General features: G+C 38.0%; 1 protein-coding gene across 2 annotated transcripts in view; it reads right to left on the reverse strand.

Annotated features, from left to right (window-relative positions):
- Positions 1-26,992, reverse strand: part of Pla2g4a (phospholipase A2, group IVA (cytosolic, calcium-dependent)) — a 131,673-nt gene that overhangs the window by 25,774 nt on the left and 78,907 nt on the right. For both annotated transcript variants that reach the window (NM_008869.4, NM_001305632.1), the window contains 7 exons: positions 24,599-24,735; positions 17,147-17,369; positions 16,010-16,124; positions 9,725-9,862; positions 9,520-9,612; positions 5,664-5,735; positions 2,054-2,293 (listed from right to left, as the gene is read on the reverse strand). In NM_008869.4, the coding sequence (NP_032895.1) occupies positions 2,054-2,293; positions 5,664-5,735; positions 9,520-9,612; positions 9,725-9,862; positions 16,010-16,124; positions 17,147-17,369; positions 24,599-24,735 (1,018 nt within the window). The remainder of the gene's footprint in view (positions 1-2,053; positions 2,294-5,663; positions 5,736-9,519; positions 9,613-9,724; positions 9,863-16,009; positions 16,125-17,146; positions 17,370-24,598; positions 24,736-26,992) is intronic.

Genomic DNA, 26,992 nt, shown 5'->3' on the forward strand with positions numbered 1-26,992 from the left:
TACAGTCACCGAAACACAGGGTGGCCCCTTTCAATTCTCATCTCACTTAAGCAGCAAATGATTGCTTATTCTCCATAGGTCCCAAATGTTTTTGTGTTATTTATATACACATAAATGTATTGTTTAATATTAAAAAAATTAATTTGGAACTCAGTGCTTTCTCTTATGGTCCTAACACTGACAAATAAAAGCATATTGGATACTATAAAACTACCAGGAAGTTCTTGAAATGTGGGGAACGTTTGCTAGGATGTATGCAGTGCAAACCTCAGATGAACTGTTTTGGCAAAATGATACTGAAAAAGAGATGAAACGAAGTATACACCAAGAAAACTTCCATTCTTACATCAGCAAAACAATGACTAATAAAGCCACAGGGATGGGTGGTGTGTGATGGAGGGAAGACTTAGAACAGCCCCTGAGACCTGTGGCCCAAGCCAAGATTTGCTGAGCCATTTGGAACAAAGACAACAGAACTAGTTTCTCTGATATTCTTTGTCTAGAAAGTTAAGTAGCTGAAGGTCCTTTATAGATCTAACAGCTATGAGTATGATTTGCTTGATTCTGTCAGCAGTCACCGTAAAGCACGAGTTTCAGAAGAAGCATTTACCACAGGACAGTTAAGACAAACAGTATAGTCACAAAACAAGAAAAATAATGCTTCCAGCTGTATGTTTTAATCCATTTTTAGTTCGGGTAAACTTACTCTATCACAATTAGATTTTTATTACAGATAATCTGCATAGATTTGGGGATAATAAATGTATAATTAAAAGCAACTCATGCCGGGCAGTGGTGGAGCACGCCTTTAATCCCAGCACTTGGGAAGCAGAGGCAGGCAGATTTCTGAGTTCAAGGCCAGCCTTGTCTACACAGTGTGTTCCAGGACCGCGAGGGCTATAAGAGAAACCCTGTCTTGAAAAAAGAAATAAAGAAATAAAGAAAAAATGTAACTCATATCCAAGAATTTAAGGCCGTGCACGCAATACAAAATGCAACATTTGTTCCCCTTAAAGTCAAACAAACAGAAACCAACAACAAATTCTGAAGCCTATAATAATTTCCAAAGGCAATGGGAAAGCTTCAGGGAGTTTTGTTGTTTATCTGATCTAAAGTTTTACAGCATCATAGTAATGACCTTAAGACAGAGATGATTAAGAAATGATATTTAGACGACTAAGATAAGATGATGGGGTGATTGAGAGGAAAATTTCAGGCCACCATATAAAAGATGTATCCCATATAACTTACCAGCAAGGCTAACGTAACATTTAATCTGTAAGTCACAGGGAACTGAAGAATAAAAGGTTACTACACTTGGGAATTTCACTTAGGGACAAGTGTGAAAGTGACTAGATTCTTAACCAAGCAACTTCACAAGGTTTCCTAGTCTTGCCTGAAAACTGGAGAGGAATTTTCCCTGTCCAGATGGGCACTGCAGAAGGCTCCACTCCAACCCCTGTGCTGCACGTTCCCTGTTACCACAAGGGGGCGCCAGGCCTAGAGAACTTTCATCGCATCCTCAAAGATCCCATCTGTAGAGACCTGGCCTTTTCCAAAGAGGCCCGCCCACGGGATAGAAAGGAGGAAATGAGACATAGCTGTGCTGCTTCTTCTCTTTCCGTTGCCAGGCACGACTGTGGAGGCGTTTGGGGAATGAGTCTGGTGTTTTTTGGAGTCACTCCTGGAAGCCTCGGACTTGCTTCTCTAATCCTTGGAACAACTCTGGAAGCACCTATTTCCCTACTTTACACTATTCTATAATTATCACGGTAGAGGTTTCCTGTTGACTCTAGGGGAACCCTGATCAATTAAGAAAGTATTTCAAAGAATATTTTCTATACTAGCATGGCTAGGCCATTACCTAACCAATGTATTTTTCTTCAATAGTAGCAGTAGTAGTAGTGGTGGTAGTAGGAGTAGCAGTAGTAGTAATGTCTCTCACAAGTCAATGTTCTTAAAATTGAGTCTAGTTAAATGTTGACCATAATTACAATGCTTCTCCCCAATTAAAATTAAAGATATCCTGAAGTAGCTTAGACGGCTTACATACCTGCTACCGCTGCGTCGAGCTCGTCATCGAAGGAATCCTGAGAGCTGAAGTCTCTCAGGGGAGACAGTGGATATGATGTGTTGAGATTCAAGCCCAGCATGAAGTTATGCACCTTTCCGGCACGTCCTTCTCGGGTATTGAATAAAGCCGAGTCGCTCACCAAGGCCATTAGCATCCGATGGACCCAACTTGCTTGGTTGTCGCTTTGGTACTCTTTTTCAGCTTCTTCATTCTCGGTGCCTGAAGGGGAGGAACATGCCACATGCCAAATATTTACACACGTGCCAAAATGTACAGGTTTTGGCTATTATTAGCTTTGTTAATCATCAAAATTAAAACTAAAGTTCTAGGGCTTTTGTGCAATAAAATAAAATAATATAACAGAATATAAATGCCCAGTCGTTTTTTGTTTTCAAGTCCTCATAGTTACCTTTTACCTACACACAAGGTCAGTCTATATTCTTCACTGAAACCTCTGGATCTATTTAAATTTTTCACATAAAAATTTTTCTTCCTTCTCCCTCTCCCTAGCTCTCTTTCATCCAACACACACACACAACACAGACACACACTGAGAGTCCATATTACTTCATACTACCACCTATGTTTTCTAATTTTTCCTAAGAGTCCATATCCTGCTTAATAAACATCCAAGAATTACACAAAGCTAGGCAGGACAGCAGACCCACCATCTGACTGCTGATAAATAAACACTCTCATGCATCGATCTTATGACCTGCTTATAAAGTCTGGGGATTTAAAACTCTGTAATTTAAACAAATGATATAAAGTGTTTTAAAATTCACCAGTGGTCCAGAGAAGCAATGACAAATGATTTCCTCCTCGCAAACTATGCCCAGATCAACTCTAGGGGAGGGCTCATTCTGTGTTCTAATCCTCTCCACGTTTAGTGAGTTTGAAGGAACCACTTTCCAGCCTTCCTTTCCTCATTAGGAAGTCAATCGCGCAGGATTATAATGAGAGTTATTGTGATTTGGATCTCAGGGTAAAGTTCTCAGGGAAGCGGCTGGCCTTCGATTCCAGCTGGGAATAGAAAGTCTTACAGCTGGCAAACTGCAGCATAATCTTATCAGTGTCAAAGAACACCTGAGCAGAACCCTTCTGCTCTGGCATCTAGGAACCAAGTGAATAACTATACACGCATACATAAAATTCTGTGTATTAATGGGTTATTTTTCTTTTTTTTTTTTTAGATTTATTTATTTATTACATGTAAGTACACTGTAGCTGTCCTCAGACATCCCAGAAGAGGGCATCAGACCTCATTACCGATGGTTGTGAGCCATCATGTGGTTGCTGGGATTTGAACCCACAATCTTCGGAAGAGCTTTCGGCACCCTTAACCACTGAGCCATCTCTCCAGCCCCATGGGTTATTTTTCTTAATTTTTAAAAAACTTATTTGTACTTTATGGTGTTTTTGTCTGCACATTTACATGTATTGCTTGAGAAGGCCAGAAGAGGGCGTCAGATTCCTTGGAACTGGAATTACAGATGGTTGTAAGCTGCCACAGGTGTCCAGGGGCCTCTGGTAGAGCAGCTAGTGCTTTTAACTGCTGAGCCAACTCACTACACCCACCACCACCTTGTGTGTTTTGAAAGATGAGCATCTATATTCAACTTCTACAATTTCCAATAAATATATACTAAACACACATAAAGCCGTAAGCAGACATCAGAGTAACCAAACTCTTCATTATAGAGAAAAAAGGAATGGACCTGAAAAAGATTCAGACGGCATGTTTCCAATTATATACCATTCAGGGAGAGACAACAGTATGGAGGGAGCAAAGGAATTAGTTTTCCCCAGCTGACCAATGGTTAGGTAGAGAAGATTTTGAGAGCTGTAAAATGACTCCATGTGACACTCTAGTGCATCATCCACATTGGGCATTAGAGACCAGGACACGTCCACTGAAGGGCATCCATGTAACAGAGAGTACCACTCTGATGGAACAAGTTATAGTGCGGGCGGGGAGGGGACATTGTCTGGGAGAGTATGGGGCAGGAGATTTACCAAAATGACCTATCTGTTCCATCTTTCATGGAACCTAAAATGCTTGTTTTAAAAGAACAGTAAGAACTAATAAAAAAAATATTCACAGTGTCAACCTCTAACTTAAAACAAAACTAAAACAAAAACAGCAAATTCAAAGTTCTTAAACTTCTCAGCCTCAAAAACTGGCTACTGCTGAATCGTGATTAAATGTCCTGGTCACTTATGTGATTTACTCAGTAAGTAACAATCAGCTACATCCATTTCATGACCTTTCCTAACTATTCTCAAAATACTTGACATAGGGCATAGGGCCCCTTTGTACTTGGCTTGTTTCCTTCATCAAAAACAAATTTAAAAATGCAAGTCTGATCAACTAGCCAAATGTAAAATTTGAACTTTTAAATGAAGACTTTCGAATTAAGGTATGTTTCCTACAGTCTTTCCAGGGCTTCAGCTATTAAGCAGGGCTAACAGTCAAATCGGTAACCCAGCACTGAACCCTAGTTTGGCACCATCCTGCTAAAGGCTTAGATGACAGAAGGGTGGCTGCTTTTTTGTTTTTTGTTTTATTTCTTCTTTTTATTTTATTTCTCTCTCTCTCTCCCTCTCTCCTGCTCCATCCCCTCCCCTCTGTGTGTGTGTGTGTGTGTGTGTGTGTGTGTGTGTGTGTGTGTGTGTGTAAGGCACAGCACATTCTTCCCTATGCCATGGTCAGGAGCAGCTACATCCTGTGGTGAGGTAACTGCTCTGAGCCTTGCATAAACTTGTCTTATAAAGACATAAGAGCAGCCTGGCTATGAGAACAGAATCTTACTCTTTAGTGATAATTGGGATGTGTGTGTGTGTGTGTGTGTGTGTGTATGTATGTGTGAACTACTGGGTGCATTTTTATCAACTGTTTTGTTGGAAAGTTGTCCACATATAGAATCTTCTCATTTTTTCATTAACAACAAATACCATGCGGCAACCAATATCTCTCACCCTCACTCATCCTCCTCACCTTCATCCTCATCCCAAATGTCCTGCTGACCACTCTGACCCACACCAAACTGATATCTCGCTGCTGTGTCCCAATGCAAAATGAATCCCTGATACCCACAGGTCAAATGTGCAACAAGTCTTGATAATTTTAACACATTTCACCACTGCGTTCTTAGTTAGAGTTGGTTTACTGACCATAGCAGAACGCTAAGGCGCCCAGGCAGACCTTTCACGTGGCTGAATGACTATTTAAATGTAAATATTTTCACGAATGTTAAAGACACTAAACATATTCCCCAATCCCGCTTTCCACACTAAGAGGTCCCAGCTCGTTAATCAGGCTTTGGACAGAATTCAGTACGGGCGCCACCTCAGACAGGCCCATTTGTTGGAGTATGTACATATATGTGAGACGTTAAAAGCAAGGGAAAGGTGTGATTGTGTTGCCTCTCATGTTCTATGCAACAGTCCTGTCTGCCTCTGGACAGCCCCCATGCTGACACTTCAGGACTTAGAAGGTCATCAGTGCTTAGAGACATAGAGGTGGACTGGATGGACAATGCTCTCCCCTCCTCCCCTCACACTCTCCCAGAAGCTCTCGCTCTCTCACCTTTGGGTCCTTGAGCCTCATCATCACTGTCGGAGCTGTCATTACTCACGATGTGCTTTGCTGTAATATTTTCTATGGGAAGAAGACAAAATCATTGAGACATCTTGGGGATCAGATTCACAACTAAATTTACGGGGCAGACGAGGGAGTATTGGTGCAAGTCTTTAATTCCAGCTCGCAGGAGGTGGGGGCAGGCAGAACTCTCCGGGTTCAAGGCCAGTTCCAAGCCAACCAGAGCTATGTGGTGGTCGCATTCCTTTTTAACTGTGGAGAAGTGATCAGAGCAAAACTACAGGAGGAGGACTACTGTGTCTCCCTGGAACTTTAGCCTTAGTGTTGTAAGTGGACACTTACCAGATTCGCTAATTTAAAAAAAAATGTATCACTGAGTGAAATAATATCCCAGTAAACAAAATTAATGTAAATTTATCAATTCCTAGTTTTAAGGAAAGGGCTTTTATGAGTTCATTGTAACTTTAATAACTGCTTGATTATATTTTTAAATAGTGTTTATGAAAGAGAATAAAGGACAAAACCAGATCTACAAATGATCTACTTACTAAACAGTCTCCAGAACATGGAGAACAAGTACTCACTTTATTTAACTTCTGATTTTTTTTGCCAACACTGAAAACCATCTGTCGGTTTCCAGTATGTGAATAATTTGTCTTTTTTTTTCTTTTCAAAGCATACTAAGACCAGCCATGAAAGCTAAGAAGCACTACATAGCCTTAATATCAACATAGTGGTAAAAGCTGGTCTAACATTTCACCATCCTTTTCCCAGGGGAAATGCATCTAATTTGTGAAACCTGACAACTATTCTTGTGATTAATATTTGCAGAAAAATCAGACTTTCTGCTGGTTCATGTGAACTATGCTTCGTAGTGACTTTTTCTTTTTCTTTGCTAGCAAATAGAAAAGACTATATTTTTTTATTCAATTTCAATACACTAGATCCAAATTTAGCAATTTTACTCACAAGAACCACTTGGGAAAACGCAAGCTCAAAAAAAAAAAAAAAACCAAGGGGTGTGGCATGCAGCTCCCCATATTTCTCTCTTTATATTTGTTAAGCTCACATAAATAGCAGATGCATGGACAGTTACATAATGAAAAGGTTAGTAAATTCCTGAGAGGTTAAATTTCACTTTTACTGGCATTAGTTATAACTACAAAATTCAACAAAATAAAATACTCAAAATGTGATTTTTTTCTTTTCCTATTATAACTGTGACAGCAGTAATTCTGTTCCACAGCAGAGGCGGGTAGTAAAAAAGACACACCCCAGTTGTCATACACTTTGGGTTGCTCTGCTGCTTGCTATCTGCACTTTTCTTTCCTTAGACATTTTCTCCTGTCTGTCTCTATGGCTTTGGTATGTCCTACTTTGGCTGCATTTAGTAAGCGAATTTAAGAAAATGGCACTGTTTTCTTTATAAGGATGTTTTTAGAGCTTGACTGGATTTATCTGAACTCATCTCTGGTATCTTTACATAGCTCACTTTAGTAGTAAAATTTCCCACATCAAACAACTCTTTGAGCAAGTAAATTATTTCATTTAAAGTTATTTAATCAGGGTTCCAGTTCACCTTAAAATCTTCACTAAGGTAATAGAGTAAAAAATAAACAAACAGACAAACAAACAGGCAAACAAGTCCCCTCTGGGTGCCCCTTAAAAAGAGAGACCCCACTTAGTCAAAGGATGAAGCAGTCCCCAGAAGTCTCGAGAACCCTCAGTCACCTCTTCAGTTTCATTTCTGGAAACCCTTACATAATCTGAGCTAACATGCCTCCTGCTGACCAGTGGAGCCCAAGAACACAATATCCACTGCCCTCAGTCTGACACAAAACAGCCAGTGGCCAGACTGCTGGCCCCGAGGGGACTTCTCCACAGAGATTTCTCAGCACTGTGCGCTGTAAACATCTTCCTTTTCCTTGGCCTGCAGCCATTGTCTCGCCCACCTTCTGATGTGTAATTTCAGCCCTATTCTCTTCCTGCCTTAGGAGGAAAAAAATAATAATTAACCTGAGTTATCAGGATTATTCAGCAGAGAAGGAACACAGGAAGCAGGCCACCCGCGTGGGCTCCCTCTCTGCTTTCCTTTCTCTTTTTAAAAACCTTCACGTAGTTCAGAAAAGACTTGTGTGATTCAGAAAAGACTCAGTGGTTTCCACAAAACTAAAGTTGAACAGGTCATCTACCAGGGATGCCACTAAAATAAACCAAGCAGGATTACCTCACCCCTACACTTTAGCTCAGGCTAACCTAGATCTTCTTATAAAGCTCAGATTAAAGGTGTCATCTTACAATCTTCTGGTGGGGAACCCCGATTTGCTGTTGGTGGTGGTATAATGTTGGGGATCAAATCTAGGGCCCTGCACATGCCAGATAAGTTATCAACCACTGAGGCTGCCTCCCAGACCTTCTTCATCTTTATACACTTTGATTATATTTTAACCATGAAGAAATAGTGACTCTATTAAAGATCACCTCTGGCTCCAGATACTACCCACTTTGCCGGCCCCCTAACTTAGTGATGCTTGGATGGACCAAGTACTACCAACTATAACTGCCCTTTCTGCTTGATTTAATGTGTATTTAGAAATAGTTGGTCCTAATGAAAAGGTACAATCACTTTCCCAGTACTTACTTAGGAATGATCCAAATGAACAAATGGAACTCTTAAAGAATAGACTAATGAATCTTTGCATGCTATATATAACTATCAACAAGAGAAAGAAAACCTCTCAGGAGGAGAAACAGTACTACTACTCAGAAGGACATGTATGGTACTCCACGCCATGTTACAATTAGAGTCTCTTCTGCATAAAGCTTCATTATGTCGATAGCCATTGCCCATGATTGCTGAAGGTCACATATTGGTGGTGGTGGGGGGGGGGGGGACGGGGAAAGCAAATAAACATTTTACATAAATACATTTTTTAAAATGAATTGATTATTTTTAAAATATCATTTTTTGTATCCTGTGTTCTCCAAACAGACCAGAGATATTTCATGAACAGGAGGGCGGGGAAGATGTAATTGACTGGTAGCCCTGATCCCTGATACATTGGCTCCAAATTCACTCATTCATTATTCTTATTTGTTTTCTTTCTGAAACAGGATTTCATGTGTCCTGAGGAGTTCTCTGACTTGTGCCCCATGCCATGGTTCATGTTCCTGGGGATCAAATGCAGGATGTTGCAGACTATGGAGTGCTCTATAAACGGAACCACATCCTTGTCCCAAAATCTCTAATTCAGCATTGAACTCCACAGTCCATCAAAACATAGTGCTTACTGGGCATAGACCTCAAACCTCTGGGCAAATCATGATGATATGCACCACTTTTTAAAGTCAAATTTATTCATCCAGAAAAACATATTTCTAGAGTTCTATTTTAATAATGAATATAATCCACTAGTTCTCCATAGAGGTTGTCTATTTTTTAAAGATTTGGAACACTCATTTTTGAATTATTATAGGATGTTTGATTTAAAGAAAACCATTAGTTTTAGCTTACAAGACATGACTTAATTTATCTGCTTTTTGTTCTTGCTTTTGTAGTGTGTACTAGAATCATCTGATAAGCTAGAAACGAATGCCAGATGTAAAGCTCTTCTTAGGAACAACGAGTAATCTTTGTAAATTTCACAACTGAAATGCCATTAACAGTGCTTCAATAATTTGGACATGATTTTTAGGAAACACTTAAATTGTTTCAACCAAGTTACTGATGAATTCAGAATTAAATCCTTATGAAGATTTAATGTTCTCCACATATATGTGAGTCGTTTATCAGTATAGTTAATTATCAGTGTAGCTTTTCATCATCCGAAGCCTTTTACAATACCTAATTCCTCTTCCATTGTAGAGCCTTTATTCTGTGAGCCAGAAACTCCCAAAACTCTGTTGAACAGTATAGAAAAGGCACTGCCCCAGACACCTAGAATAAAAGAGAAAAACAGTAACTTCAAATGCATTCAAATTTAAGTTAGTTGAGAAAGAGAGAGGGAGAGAGGGAGAGAGGGAGAGAGGGAGAGGGTTTGATCACTCACCCATCAAGAAATGCAAGGGGTTTTCTTCATATTTTTTTACAACTGTTCCCATAAAAAACTTGCTTCCAAATAGGTCAGGAGCCATAAAGGTACCATATTTTGCCATGCCAATCTCATATGGACTAAATTCCACCCAATCTAGAAGCATTTTAGAAACAAGACACTTCATTAATAGAAAAATGACATACTGACATATATAGTCACACATAGTTAATAGTGGCTTTAACAGAACCATGATTAATTTCACTTATTTAAGCTAGTTTAAAAAAAAAACAATCCTTATGACACTCTTTAGTGATTGAGGAAGAAAAACAGATGAAAAAGACAATATAAAAGTTCCCTTCTAATCGGCACAAAGTGAATATCTTTTTCTATTTAAAAATTCAGACTTCTTTTGCATAGCCCATCTTAAATTTAAGACTGTAAAACTGAGTGAAGAAGTCTAACTCGGGCATAAAATCCATTAAGGAGACTAAAGAAATCAAACTCCTTATAGTAAATCAAACCTCTAACAAAATGGGGAAGAATTTTCAGTACCTTTATTCAACTTTTATTCTGTTAGTCATTTGTTCTAAAGTCCCAACCATAATGCCAAATTGTGATTCTGATTTCTTAGCAATACACCAAGCCCGGAATAGGAAGGTACACTGCCCAACAGAAGCAGTGGAGCCAGACAGTCTGGGATCCATCCCTAAGCTGGGGCTCGCTAACTGTGCTCATCTGACTAAATCAACTATCTCCTCCGGTCTTAATGCCCTAATCTTAGCATGAATAAAGTCAGTAGATGGTTTGTAAGATTAAAGCCCCAGTGAGCTAAGAAATGTAGGAAGCATCGGGAAAGCCATGACACATCTCAATAGCTCAGTTAATAGCAGCCATTGCAATATTTGTGGTCTGCCTATGGCATCACTGTGTCTAATCGTGATCTTCACTTTAGTGAGAATGTCTGGGATCTGACTCTTGCTTGCTATACGTACTGTTCCTTTTGGCTTCCCTTCTTAGCACCACTGTTCACAGCATTAATCTTACTTTAACATCTTTTGTGACTGCCTCCCTTGACATAATAGTTCACATCTGAAAACTCAAGTGCTATAGGGTCGATCATCAGACATGCTTCCATATAGCATCATCACCACAGAAACCATCACCACACTACACAGAGTGCTCCGCCCTCTCCCTGGATCTCCATGGTGACTTCCTAAAATGTCTCAACCCTCTTCTTTCCCTCAGCATCCCCCATTCTGATTCCCACCTACTAGTTTCAAAATAAACATAGGAAAATAGAAATCACAGAACACTGATACCAATTGAAAGCCTTCTAAGGCTGCCTTCTTAGGCTCTGAATTGAAAGGCAGCCTACTCTCCATCTGCCCAGTTTGAGCAGTCTCCCATCAACTCTGCCATCACACACCCTAATCATGCAAACTCTCTTGCTATTCCTTGGAAATCAAGGCCGTTTCCACAGGGTCCTCTACTCACTGTTCCCTTCTGCAATTACATGGCTTCTTTCAATCCTGACTTTGATGCCGTTATTAGGAATTCTCTATAAAGCCCCAACATCATGTAACTCCATCTCCACTCCCAATCTTATCCCACCCCAGTTTTGTTCCGTTTATTTTTGTGAGGTGATATTGTCTCAAATATATCATTCAAGAACCAAAATGCAAATGATCACAAAAATCACAAGCCATTCTGTGATTGTTTTGTGGTAATACTTGATCTGAACTCACTGTGGGGAAGGGCACTCTTCCTGTATTAGTTATCCCAGTCAAATGCTGGTCTCTCCTATTCAACAAATACCAGCTGTTTGATTATTTGACTCAACGGGGATACTGAACCATATCAACTATGGGAAAGATTTTAACTTTCAAGCATTTGAATGCCCAAGAATAATTTTATCATTTAAGAAAAAAATAAATCCTACTTAACCTGTACTGTTTACTCAAGGGAGAAGAACACTAGCCTCTTTCAAAAAGGAAGTTGTAAAATCATAATTGCGATGAGCTAGAATGGTTCATTCAAATCCAACCTGAATGGGACCCCTACAGATGCTCCATAGGACAGAGGCCTGTTTTAAACTGAGTAGTGTGGCATTGGTGAGACAGGACTAGCAGTGAGGCAGAGGGTACCTGGCAAACTCCTGTGTCAGTGTTTCCATGTCTAGCACTGTCTTGGAACCTTGTGAAAATTTCCTCTTTCCCTTTGATTGATCCCTCCTTTATTGCTTCTGTTGGCTTATCCATTGTGATAACAGACATTTTGCAAAACTCAGATCTCCCCTCCACCCCTTGCTGAAGGCTTCTTCCTCCAGCTCTCTAGCTGTTGACTCATGCATTTCAATTTCAGCCTCACTCCTGTACCCCCATCTGCTCACTCCCACTTCCTGCTCAGGACTACACTCAGATGTTCTATCATCACCTCCCACTGGCCTTGTCTGAAAAAAAAAATCACCTTCCCTCCTCTCCTACTTATTTGGTAAACTACATTATCACAGCCCAGACAACTGTGCTACTGACTGACTGCTTCACCAATTGCTGAAAACTGTTTGAGTCTGTGAAAGTTGTCATCATAATAGACTAGCCCTGAACATCTTCCTACTTGTTTCTTTCTTAAAGAGTGTCTCCCTGCCCTCAGGAACTCATCGCAGGGATTCAATTTGAATTTGGAAATAAGAAGCATCTCCTCTTCTACCATCTGTCCAGTTACCTTTGAAAACATTTTTAAAGACATTATTTTTGTATATAAATATTCTGCCTACATGTATGTATGTGTACCACATACATGTATGACTGGTACCCATGGATATCAGAAGAAGGCACAGGCTTCTCTGAAACTGAAAGTGAGGATAGTTGTTATCTATCATGAGAACCTAATTTAGGTCTTCTCCAAAAATATCAAGTGTTTTTAACTGAGCCATCTTTCTAGGCCCTACAAAGAAACAAAAAAAAAATCTTTTGCAAAAACACTAGCCTACTAATTTAATTGCCTAGCACCAAAACAATAACTCTTTCCCATTGTCATAAAACTAAGTAAAGACAGAGCTGCAAAGCAAACTGTTCCTAACTCAGCACTAAAGTCTTTCTCATGGACGTTTAGTCTACACCAGTGTGTGAGGAAGTCCTGGACTCCAAAATGCGGAGCTCAAGAATTTTAGTGACTCCCTAGAAGAGACCTTTGGCTTTTTTCTAAATATTTCCATGCCGTTCCTATTCAAAGATGCCTTTTGCCTCCACATCTAACTTGAATCATACTTCAATCGTCCCGTCCCTGTGAGGTGTTTTTATGACTATACTAAAGATATACGTCATACTATGTCATATCTACATACTCCAACAATTATATGTTACATGTACATTGTTAGTTTGTCCAGATTTTAACTTTGTGTCCTCAGTGAGATTCTACTTTTGAGAGAAAAGGCAATGAGTTCCAAAAATACGCTTTTAATCATAAAAGCTAGCCTAAGACAAGGCATGGTGGCATATCTCTGTAATCCCAACAACTGGGAAATTTAAGGCAGGTAGCATGAGATGCGTAGCAAGATCTTGTCTCAAAATTGATTAGTTTATCATGATGCTGAGTCCATAACCGTAAGTCATACTCAGTGCATGTAATTTATTCACCCCTTGTGAAAATATTAAATGTAGTTTTAAATCTTAGCAGTGGAACACAGTGGAGGAGTCAGACGATTTAATGGTTTAAACACTAATGTTCATTTGTTGAAAATCTTCCAAAGGAAAAATCGTCTAAAGATATTCCAAGAAGGAAGAAAAACATTCTCTGGTATTTATGAAGCACAGTTGTTGATAAAGCTTCTCTTAGCTGGTTGGGTTTTTTCAGCATTCTAGAAAATAATTCACTGGTTATTTCAGCCATTCTGTTCTGTATGAAAAAGCATTTTTAAGCAGTAAACGCAAAACATGTTTACACTCTTTCTTCTTTCTTTCTTTCTTTCTTTCTTTCTTTCTTTCTTTCTTTCTTTCTTTCTTCCTTCCTTTCTTTCTTTGCTAATTATTTGAGTCAAACCACTTGAACAGTCATGATATGCAACTCAGAACATCTTATCTGAGTACAAAATTTGAATAGCTAATGGAAGACACAACTTGACCCTCCTTATCACAGAGGCTTAGCAATGAAGGTTAATGGTACATAGCATCTCAGAACGTCATTTCTAGATCAGATGCATTCAGACCCAAGATAAAGAGGAAACTGGGCCATTTGCCTCCACGAAACTACTTATTCTTACTGTAGTTAATTTTTTCCTTGCCAATGACTGTCAACTAAAATCTCAGAGAAGATAGTTGGCACTGTGAAAAAGGCCATTCCGTTATTGTAACAATATTAATAGAATATGTATTTCTACAACTGTCAATTTTATGCAAAAACCAGGAGTTGTCATTATAATTTCTTACACATGGTAAAGGTAATGGATGGTAATATTTAAAACAGTGAGGGAAGTAAGCAGGAGAGAGATTAAATGACCTGCCAGAGAGATTTCAGCATAGAAGCCAAGGCTGAAGAATTAAATCCTCGTGCTCTTCTGGTCTTTCCTCAATGCTTACGGGGTAAAAGATGATCTCTCCAGCTGTCCCAATCTTTCCCGTAGAATGTGAATGCTAAGGTATAATAAGCCAGTCCCCAACATTTCAAGTCAACTCTAAAAGAATAGCTACAGAGGGGGCTGTATATCATTATAGCACTTAATTCCCTTGCATGATAAAGCTTCATCCCTGACAAACTACTTCCTGGTCAAAGCTGTAATTCTTCGTGCTGTTGGGCATATACATATTTACTCTGAATAGACGCCTCCCTCCCATCATTAACAGCACAGTAGCTAAACTCACTTTTATATACACAATGCTATTTGTCTTTAAGATGCTGAAGACTGATTTTTCTCATTCAACTTTTATAGAACACTCAAATTTGTGAAAATGGGCCAGAAATTTAATTAGGGCTTGCCATTAATTGATGTATTTCCTATATTTTATCACAGGCATTTGTCAAAACGTTATTAAGAGATGAAGGAATGTAGGTGACAAGAAGCTGATGGCTGTATACCGAAAGATAAGCGTAGTCTTTTTAGATCTCTTTGATACTTACTGTAAACTTCCCAAAGAAATGACAAGTCCTTATAGACAAGAAAAATGTGCTATAGCAAGAGAGAGGGGTAACTCTGAGAGCCTGACAAATCTGCGTCCAAACAAGGTCAATAATTAGACAAAACAAGGCCATTAAAAGAACAAAGGCAGCCGGGCAGTGGTGGCACACGCCTTTAATCCCAGAACTTGGGAGGCAGTGAGTTCAAGACCAACCTGGTCTACAAAGTGAGCTCCAGGACAGCCAGGGCTACACACAGAAACCCTGTCTTGGGAAAACAAAACAAAACAAAACAAAACAAAACAAAACAAAACAAACAAGAACAAAGGCTTTCCAAGGTCATCTCTCAGTTCTGCTGTGGCCTGGGATCATCCTGACTATACAAGTCACATCATGTTCCTAAGATTTTACTTGTACTCCTGTGAAACAAAGTTAAAAATACTTACCTCCTTATGATCCACTAAATGTGGATTAAAACATTCATTGTAAGTAGTGCTTTCTGGAAGTCATAAGCACAAAAAATATTTTGATCCACATCATTAATAAATAATTATATATTAGTGAACAAATCACTTTTTAAAATAAACTATTAAATATTCTTGTGAGAGCATATTTAGTCAAGAAAAAAGAGGCATAAATTACAAAAGGATTATGGATTCACATGTGCTAATCCATATTTGTTTTTTTTAAGAGCATGATGTGAATAAAGTTACTAAGTTATGTGTCCCTAAAGCCAGTCCACGACGTCCCTGAATTGTACACAAACACAGCTGGGAGTCCCCAGAGACATGATGTACTTTCAGAGCACCCAAGAACTGAAGCTATAAAAGACACAAGCAGAACTTTACTTATTAGAGGTAAGGCATTTTGCTTTTCAATCACAAATATAAATATGCCTTAAGATCACCAGGCATCGTACTATCTGCAGACAGCAAAAAGGGGACCATTCAGTAACTGGGTTCTTTCAGCATTACTTTGCCTTCCAGTTCTCTGACTTAAATGAGTGGGCATCAAATAAAGTTTGGCGGGATACCCACTTTGAACCGGAAAAAAGTCATCTTAATATTTTCAAACTGTCTGAGGTTACAGAAAATGTATTATAATTAGCAATGAAATTGATTATGACTTTGTCTGTAAAGAAAAGCATTTGAAATCTCCATTTCAAGGGGTGTTGGGATAAATGGAACATACCGGCAAACATCAGCTCTGACACATCAGGTTTGACGTGGAGACACGTGAAGAGAGGCAAAGGACACCGGGCGGCATTGACCTTTTCCTTCAAACTACTCAGGGTCATGCTCATCCTCTGTCCACAAACATAAGAAAAGAAGAGATGGCTTTAAATACATAGGCATGGGCACAGATAAAAGTTATTCAAAATAACATATCTAAGCAAATCATTTTCATTTTATAATGAAATGAAGTCCTATTATTCCTGGAAATCTGTGGTCTCAAGTAGACAACAGAAATAAAGTTCCAGGGAAAAAGATGTGTGTATTTTAAAACAACTGAATCTCTGAAGACTGTGTCAACATTTGAAGTGGAGGAAGATTTGGCAACTAGAGTGTTGAGAACTAGTTCTCTCAGCTGGCGTCCCTGGCACAGGCTGTCCTTTCTCCCCTGCTTTATCTTCAGATGAAATGTCACCCTCTGGTGACACATCAAGTCCATTTGTTTCCCATGGTCCATTTCCTTATTTGTCTCTTATGAGGCAAAGAGTGTTCTTCTACCATTTCAATTTATTATTTTAAAATGTGAATATAAAAAATAAAATATGTATATGAATATGTATCTGTGTGTGGATATATGATTGTGAGTGCAGATATTCACAGAGGCCAGAGGTATTGGCACCTCCTGAATCTGGAATTACAGGTAGTTATGAGCTGTCAGACATAGGTGCTGGTTGTTGAACTCATGTCCCCACAAGAGCAGTGCATGGGCTTATCTGCTGAGGAGCGAAAACCTCCTCCTTCCTGCTTTTAATATCACTTGTATTCACGATCTCACCTAAATAGCACTTCTATTCACCATCTTACCACTCAAGGGGGGAGTGGCAGTGACAATTTGACATTTCCAAAGGACAATGGAAAAGTTCTTCCCCATGTCAAACTGACAATAGCTTAAATTCATTGATGAGCATTAGTTTGCAGTGAAGAATTGTAACATCTGGCAGAGAGGATGGATAGGCTTAGCACATACACTATTGAAGAAATAAGTTGAGCAAAGTAGATTGTACAAAATGTCTTATACCCACTTCAAGGTCAGACAACATACATAATTTACATTGCCTACTACAGTTAAAGGGATTATTATTTGACGATGACGTACATTTTGAATTAGTGTTTCTCCTATTAGCATCCCAAAGATGTCAGTAAAGGTGACAGGCTGGCCAGAACTTTTCTTCTTCCATAAAGACTCAACGTATCTTTTAACTTTCTGTGGTGTAAGAAGTAAGAGAGGGTTGTGGCTGACATTTTTCATTAGCTCTTCATTAATCTCCTCGGGACCTTTCTCTGGAAAATCGGGGTGAGAGTACAAGGTTGACATGTACCTGTAAATAAACCAAACATCATTAGTGAAGACAGCCGGCATTCCTTAGAAGGTCTACAAAGAAAGGAGGCACTCCTCACCACGAGATAAAGAACAGTAGATATATTTGGCTAACATCTCCTTCTTGTTGAAAGTAGTAATTATCTAAGAAACAAAGATGTAAGTGGGATTGACCTGCTCTACGATGGAAGCAATTTAGGGGGAAATGTATTTGGAAGAGCAATGGAGACTCTTCATAGTTGAAAGAAAAGGATGGACAGACCTACTACCGAAAAGTCTGCGAAGAATGATTGTCCTTATCATACTTACTGGACATGGATGACAACGCTTTTGAGTCATGTGCTAACTGACCTTTCTGGATGTAAAAGCAGCCTGGAATGGGATAATCTCACTTTCCAGGATGATCTACATGGAGAAACTGTGCTGTCTGCTTGGCACTTGTGAGGCAGATTTTTCTTTCTTTCTACGCTCTTTCCTTATTTTTTTCTTTCTCTCTTTTTAAAATTGTGCACTGGCCAACTATTTGAAATCCAAAATGGTCCTCCAGGTAGAATTCTGAGTTCTTAATGGTATGAACCTAAGTCAAACAGCCTAGAGGAGATTAAGGCAGTCCTGCCAGATGACTCCTGTTGGCCACCAGATATTTGGCCACTTCACGTGATACCAAAAAAAATTTCACCATAAGCCTTTAATTTACTAAGCAGATACGGATCATTCTGTTACTAGCCTCTCTGCTGCTATCCCAAAACTCTATTACTGTAGTTATCAAATGGAGAGATTCTTTCCTTATTTGTCTCCATTAATAAATTCTGACCGTCTTCTGGGAAAATTATTATTACCATTTTCCGTCTCAGTGGGTAATCTGACATATGCAACAGCTTATTGCTCCGACAGAACAAAGTGCAATGGAAGACAGAATACCATTCCACACAAGCAAATCCATAAAATAGTACAGGTTTTCATCTCTGCCCACCATCGTGGCTTATCTTCTCTTCAGGAAGGCAAGCCAAACTTACTGAGACATGCTGGGCTTTAGGCACTATTTGGGTTAAATACTCCTAGTAACTCTTGCCTTAAAGAGTCACGTGACCTGCAAATATTCTGGCATAAAAAATGATTAAAGAAAGAATTAATTAGTCAGTAAGATTCCCATATAATCAATCAATCAAAGAGAATTAGAATTTAAAGCATGTCTGCTCTTCTGGTAAATTTTATTATTTTTCTTCATTAATTGGCTATCGTTTATGTGTTGTTTTGTTTTTCAGGGTTTTTCTATTATTTCACTTTAGCTGTCTTGGAACTTAAGAGGTAGACTAGACTAGCCTCAAACTCGCCCTGCCTCTGTTTCCTAAAGGCTGGGATTAAGGCATTCATCAATATGTATGGTTTGTTTGGTTTTATGCAACATGGTCTCACTCTGCAGCCTAGACAAACCTTGAACTTGCAAAGCTACTCCAAACGCCTCCAAAGTGTAGGCTTTAGATTTTAATGACTTTACAAGATCTTAGTCTTCACTGAACAAAATTATTCTCACTAAATAGTCAATTAGAATGTCCATTTGGATGCAGAGTTTCTTATAAACAAGATGAAAATAATAGATTTTTAAAAATAAATTAATGATTAAAGAATGAAAGATCACAGACAAAACAGATGCTCAACAACAAAAAAGGAAAACTACTAAAATGTTTTGATCATACCAACTGAATTTATAACTCCTCCAACACCTGGTACAGATACGTCATCAAAAACGCTGAACTCTGGTTAGTACAATCATCAAATAACTATAAAAGTACAACTTAAAAATACAGTCTTCATGTACTTGGATAATTATCCAAAGGTCTACATCATGACTCATACACATCAACAAGAACCCAAATTTCTGAACCCTATTAAGCTTAATAAATGCATATGTAGCTATAGATTTTTTACATTTAAGGACATCATAATATTTGAAAGTAAATCACCCTTTCAAGACTCTTAACCTGCTCATCTCTGAAAATATTCAGAATATAGTTCACACTCTATCAGAGTTTTAAAAAGAAATTCTTTGTTCTATTACCAAGAATAGTTGAGGACTTAGCTCAGTAGTAGAACACTTGGCTAGTATGTATGAGTCTCAGTTAAATTCCCAACACCAAACCAAACCAAACAAAAAACCAACACAAATTACTAAGAATAATTTTACTTCAACATATATGACTGTAACTTTTCAAAATGTGTACTATTTATCTTCACACAGATTTCGTGTTTCTGAAGTCTAGAAAACTTTGCTCACAAAAGGTATTATAGCACCTATTTTCTTACTTCAAACTACATTTCTCTTTCTTTCATTTCTATATTTGATGTACCAAATGTAGTCTGTTTTATGACAAGGACCATTAAGTCTTTCCCTGAATGATACAGGATAAATGTAAATAAGGCACGCAATGCTTCACATCGGGGAGCTGTCGAGTCACAGTGTGATTTTTTTAAAAACCCAAGTGAGAAGGGTTTGATGTGGTCATTCTGTCTCTGGAAATTGTCATTCCTCACTGTACACCAACAGATATAAATTATCTAAATTCTATGTACACTGCAGTACAACTTCTTCACCTATATTTAGTTGAATTGCGAATAAATCAATGTGAACTGTAACAAGTACTCTTCCCAAAGGCTTGCCTCAAGCAAGATCAAAAGACTCTCTCCTCCCTTGTGTTTCTCTCAATACTAATCTATCCCTCCTGCAAGTTAAGAAAAGTCTTTCCTCAACAGCTAAAGGTTGATGAAAATCTTCAATTGTCCATGTCAGAGAAAGGCCTTTGCGAGGGAATATAATGCATACACTGTATTGTGATGTGAGCTCACTGTTCTCTGGATCCCATGGAGAAGGGCTCCCTTCTTCCTCTGCCTCTATCTTACAAATGACGAAGTAGAGTCATTCAATTTCATTCTATCTCTACTTTCCATTTTTCTCAGGAAGCACTTGGATTGGGAATTTAAGTTCTGGTGTAAAAACCAAAACGCAAAAACCTTGGTTCCAAATTAATGGTCTTTATTGTTTAGCCCTATGAGTACATATTCTTTAGAATTCATCAGAGTGAGCCGGAATCCTTTCCATGATATCATTGTCTACTTGGATTTGAATTTTGGCTTGAGTGGTAGCTAAAAATAAAATAATAGGCAACTAGTTTTTCTTTGCATCTCTTTAAGATTAAATGCCTCTGTCTCTTTGGATTGACTCAGAACTAAATACCTCTAGGTTAATGCATATAAGGACACCTGAAGTTCATATATGTCACTCCACATTATGACTCTACAGTTAAGCCTTAATTTTGATCCCAATTTTACTAATCAAGTTTCTAAGGAATGTCTTTGGCAGAACGTGTATAAATCAATGAATCAAATGGTCATATATTTATTCACATAAAAACCTGTAAGTGTTTACTTATAATTTTCAACTTTTTTATAGAAGATACATCATTATTTCTATATAAATGAATTTAAGTGTAAACTTTTCAGTGCTATGCCATTCCAGAAGGAAAAAGGCTCGGTGTAGACCCTATCTTCCAATACTACAGGCCACAGAGCACATTTCAACGCATTAGTGTCCCAGTCCTTGGATTTGCTGAATTAGAATCCTTGGGTGCATACATACAGACTTTCTATATCAAAAACATGCCAAAGTAACTCTCTTTCTCAATCAAGATTCTGTAAACTTGAGAAGACTGTCCACAGTATCTTAGGAGTCCTCCACACTAGTGAACAGCTTTAATTCTCAAATTTTATGTTAGCCAATTTAATGGACGAGACACTATTATTATTGTCTATAGACACAGAGACACTTTGATTTCTCTTTAGACAGTAATCCAGTACAAATATGGTAATTAAGATTATATAGCCTCTGCCAGTACTACAAGACAACAGCTTCTCTGTGGGAGAGAGCTTTGTTAAGAGCCTAGGCAAGAGAACACAGAATTAGCACTGTGACTCTCTGTGCTTACTCATGCCAAGTCTCCCGAGTTTATATTTAATGAGTCATAGGAACCATCCAAAAATAATTTCAGAAATAATTACTGTAAAGGTAGCTACAGTCATAAGCGAACCTTTGACTAACCTGAAACTGAATTTTGTGACCACAGAGAACTGTCTGGGAGGTCCAGGGCTACTCCACATATATTTGTACTAACTCATTTCTGCCAAATTATGAACATGAAGCATTACAGAACAATGAAGTGTAGTTTGTTTTTCCAAGTCTTTCTGAATTCTTCATTTTACTTTCTTACCTGTCTTACTCAAAGAAGATTCATTAGCATGAACTACCTGCCACCCTTCTTGTACCCCGGGAAATGCTTCTTCAGAGTTGACTTCTCCCTGTATGTGGCCTCTACTTGAGATCTGTCGCTCTCTAAATCTTTTCTGCTCATGGTCTATGACCTTTTCCTTTGTTGTCTTTCAACTACCTCTCTGTGCTGTTCCCGGCACCTCAGACATTTACCTCAATATCCAAGTCTCTTAAATTTGCAAAACATAACAAGGAAGCCCTGTAGTCTCCTCAAACAATGTCTGTCCTTTTTTTTTTCCTTTCTGTCCCACGTTTTCAAGCATTCACATTGCCACATTTGAATTTCTGCATTATTTCATGTAACTCCATGACCGAAAGGACATGACTTAACTGAATTAAGTGATTCCTAATTAAAACCACATACATTTTCCAAACTCAGGCTAGCCTGTTTCTCAGAGCTGTCCCCATGCCTGTGCTCTGGGACTCATCTTTCCCTCCAGACTCTTCTCTCACCTCTCTTGCTATTTCTATTAGTTTTCTTTCTCTTTTCTTTGTCTGTTACATTTAACTCTTCTCAGGATTCTACAAACTAAACTGTTACAACAGCGCCAAGTGGTCAATTTGTAAAGGTTTGTGGAACTGTTGAAGCTTGTTGTGCACATATAATATGGCAAAATGGAAGTCATGGAGAAAGCCTAGAGTCAGGAAGAAATCCATGTAAGTAAATAATGGAGTCACAGAAGAGAGAGCGATTAGATGGGATGCCATAGAACCTAAAAGGACAGTATGTCTGACACATCACAGCCCTTACCTCCTTACTCCACCAAAGAAATAAAGGAAAATATGTACAATATATACACATGGAGTAGCCTGTGAGTGAGCAAGTATCACAAATATTTAAAGACCAAAGGTCATTCATGAAAATGGAATAAAGATGGTAAAGCAAATATTCAAATGAAAAGGAGTAGAGCTGACATCATGTCTGTATGAAAGTGTGTACAAATGTAAAACGTTCTGACACTTCATATGGCACGTTATCACACTCCTTACAAGATTATATAAGAAGATACTGCCCAAATCAATGACAAACGCAATGACTACAGGTCTAACCCACATCACAAGAACATGAGTCTACCCCAAGTCAGTGTTTAAGGCTTAGATATCACTTATTGGGTGAGTTTAAGAAATTGGACTTCTTGCAGTAGTCAGGAAAGGGCCCAAGGATCTAATTAATATTGAGTGAAGAAAACTGTTCAGAGGCAAATCACAAAATTATTAAGTAAGAGATTGAACAAAAGGGTCCAAGTGTTTACATAACATTACTCATTGAACAGGCAGGTGCGTGCTCTTTCCTTCAAGGGAAAGAATAATGACAGGCTACACCCTTCCGTCAGAAGACATAAATCATGTGGAGGGCACAATGAAGGTGGCGAATGTGGCCCTGGGTTATTGGTTATTTAATCACAGAATCTGGTTCAAAGGATTTAGGGAAAAAGTTCAACAACTCTGTATTATCTACATAGGAAACTCTATATAATATGTAAGAAGTAGCTGGTTGGTTCAATTGCTTAGAACATGGCACTCATATCATATCATATCATATCGTATCATATCATATCATATATCCAACTCTCTAATACAACATTATAATTTAGTACCAAAAATCAGAATATGGAACTTAAAGCTAGAGATAAAAAAGTCACTTAGCCTGTGACTCCATTTTTATTTAGCTTAAAAAAAAAAACAAATTCCACTTCATGGGATGAAATGATGCAGATAGTTTAAAAATGCTAAATATATAAACAATACATATAAACATATATATATATATAATATATATATATTATATATATAAACATATATAAAACATATATAAAACATATACAATATATATAAACAATATATATAAACATATATATATAAAACATATAAAAATATATATAAACAATAGTATATCACATGAATTTTGACATACATAAATACTAAATTGCCCTTCTAGGCCAGAGACAGATATATTGTAATAAGGTGATACATCTTATTACAATTGGTTTGATATTTCGGAATAAGATCGTCTATTTGATTTTCTTTTGAGGGGGTTGGCTTTTCTGGGAGGGTAGTGAGATGGGGGTTGAGATGGGGTTTCTCTGTGTAGCTCCTGCTGTCTTGAAAACTCATTCTGTAGACCAGGCTAGCCTCAACCTCCGAGATTCACCTGCCTTTGCCTCCTGAGCTTTTGAAATCACGTTGTGTGGCACTACAAGATCAGTGGTCTGTTTGATTTTTTCTTGGGCTTGTGTGGGCTGGGCACACCAAAAACTATGTAGTGTTCCTCTGAAAACATTATATAATTATTATTCACAAAATGAAAATTCCACAGGACATAAATAATAGCTATATGAATGTCACCACTATCCACGTAGTTCGGGGGAGTTTAAATAGAATTAAAGATCTAGCTTGATATTTAGTTAGATGAGAACCAGTGAAGCCTACTGTGTCTGTGCAGCCCAGAGCCATTTTTCTTCTGCTGTTTTTAGCATCTTGCCATTTTTTTCCTATTTGCCCTAAAGAGGAAGATGAATACCTAGTGAATCATATAGACTTAGACATGTTTCTGGAGGACTTCAAATCAGCAAATTATAGGCAGATTAAATTAATTATGGGTGGAGTATGCTATTCCACTACTGTCATATTTATCTAAAATTATCTTCAACTAGTTTATCCTTTTTGCTTTATGCCCTAACTACAATGTTCATCAAAACTAGCTTTAAAGAGTAAACCAATATTCAAAGTCTTAAATAGATAGAAATGTTTATTATAAGACATTCTTAAACTGACTGTAGCATCACACTGTAACATTTTAGTAATAAGAAGATTCAATTTGTTAAATCCTCTTTTCCTAATGTTTGAGTTAGATAAGTTATGAACCTTTAGAAAAATTAAATTTAAATTAATTAAAAATGCATACTAACCATGTGGATCCAGAAAGACCAGCAATGTATGTAGCACAGTCCAAAATCCCCGACTCATACAGTGCCTTCATCACACCAGAGAATCCCACCATGGCCCGGAAACCCCCACCTGAACCCAAAATGGCCACCACCGGCACCTAAAATGAAACAACACAAAGATTGTACACACAGCAAAAACTATAGATTAATTTCTTTTCAGTTTCAATTTTAAGGTTAAGCATGTTTCATTTTAATATAAAGAAATATATTGAAAGAACTCACACATTGGCATTATTGAATTTTCTTTTCTATGTTTATTCATCTTATTTCATAAATTTAATTTTTTTCAAGAAGTGTTTCATAGCATGGATCTCAAGCTGGGTCAGTCATTATTGACCCAAAATCAGTAGCAAGGCTGTCTCTGACTACATTGTCTGTCTTTGAACTTCCTTCTTCTAATTGGGTTGCCTCCTCTAGCCCCAACAGAAGAAAATTCACCTAGTGTTCTAATTGCAACTTGATAGACCAAGGCGGGTTGATATCCACGGGAGACCTCCCTTCTTTTGGGAAAAACAGAAGGAGGAAGAGCTAAAGAGAGGGATAGACTGGGAGAGAGAAGGGAGGGAAAGCTTCCATCAGGATTTAAAGTAAATAAGAAACTTGACGTTTTAAAAAAGAGAGAGAGATAAAACAACCCAAAAATGTGTTTCATCTTAAAAATCAAGAAAGTCAATTGGAAAACATATTTTTTTTAATAAGAGTTACAATAATACCCATAGCCAATCTCTATGCTTGCCCAGGCTAGTGTAGCTGGTAGCTTGCTTTTCTTGCTTTCAGGTCATTGATTCATTTGGTCTCTCAAACATCCCATAAAGACCTAAAAAGAATATTGTTACTTGTCAGCCTCCCATCTGGTAACCTACAGTTGAGCAAACAGCTAGCTTTCAAGGCATGTTTATAGCGAGAATCTTTAACACAGTGTAACTGATCTGGTGCTAGCAGTAAGAGTTGGGCATGTAATGAGAGGCCATTTTTGTTTTCACTTGAAACAGGTTAAGCACCCACAATATAAGCTCCATAACAGCCAAGACTCAAGCTAAGGTACAACTAATGCCAAAAGCCATGCTCCTTCCTCTTTGTCATTGTTATAGAAAAAGATGGTGTTTATAGAGAGAAACTCCCAGATGCATAGGCAAACTGTATTTCATACTCATGTATAACATCAAATTGTATCAGCATAACTTTGCTGAGTTCTAAAACCTATGCCAAGTAAAGATTCATCTGCTCAATTTACCTTTACAGATTCCCCCAAAAGGGCATTCTACACTGTCTTCCCTGCTACAATCTCATGTATCTCATTGGTACATGAAGAGTAAATGTGGATGCTAAAATAGTCTTCTAAACAATCATTTCTGAAATAACATCCAGAGAAATAATTTGTGCATCTGTTAGTCCTGGTTGCTATTTGGAGAAAATCAGATAAGAAATGTTAAGTTTTAGGTTATATTTGGACCTAACATCATTAATATTTGTGTATAAATGTGTCCAAAAATATTTCACATTCTTTCTGGTATGATTACAGGAAATGAACTTGCCTTTACCGAAAGGCCCATATTTTGATTTAATCTCTCTCGATGTATGGGTTTGCAAATACTATTTTCTTCCTTAGAGAAAAAAGCTCTGAGGTGCTTAAGGGCTTTGACATTTCCATAGACTCCAAGATCTAACCATCACAAAAGACATTTTTTCCATCACCCTGTGCTAGGGCTCAGTAAGGAAAGAGAACCAATACAATGTGTGTCTACAGAGAAAGATGTTCATTATAAGAAATTGGTTCACACAACTGTAGAGAATAGAAAGTCCAAACCTGAAGTATGGACTAGCAAGGTCCAGGCCCAGAAAAGGTGATGGTACAAAGTCCAAAAGAAGTACTGTGCAAGTCCTTCCTGACTAGGCAGCCTACACTTTTTTTGTTTTGTTTTATTCTGTCCTCTAGCTTATTGAATATGGGCTACCCATTGACTGAGTAACGTATTTTAGGAGATATGCTAGGTACCAGAAACACACAGGTAGACATCACAGACAGTACACAGCCCTCATCAAACTTATATTCTAATGGAGAAAGCAGATATCAAATGAATATTTGTACAAGTACTTTTAGGTACAACCATGATAGATTCAGAAAAAACAAACAAACAATGTACCTTCAAGTACAAAAAAAAGGAGTATAATGCAATCACATTTATTTTTTGGAAGGAGGAGTTATAGAGAATAGTGATGGTGTTTTCAGTATTAGGAATGTGAATTTGGGGATCCTGAGAGGCACACGGATGACGAAACTAAAGATGAGAACAAGGAGATTGGATAAGAAAATCAAGACCCATGATGACTTAGATGTTGCAAAGTGTAGGGGCA

The sequence above is a fragment of the Mus musculus genome, chromosome 1, assembly GCF_000001635.26.
Source record: "Mus musculus strain C57BL/6J chromosome 1, GRCm38.p6 C57BL/6J".
Taxonomy (NCBI): domain Eukaryota; kingdom Metazoa; phylum Chordata; class Mammalia; order Rodentia; family Muridae; genus Mus; species Mus musculus.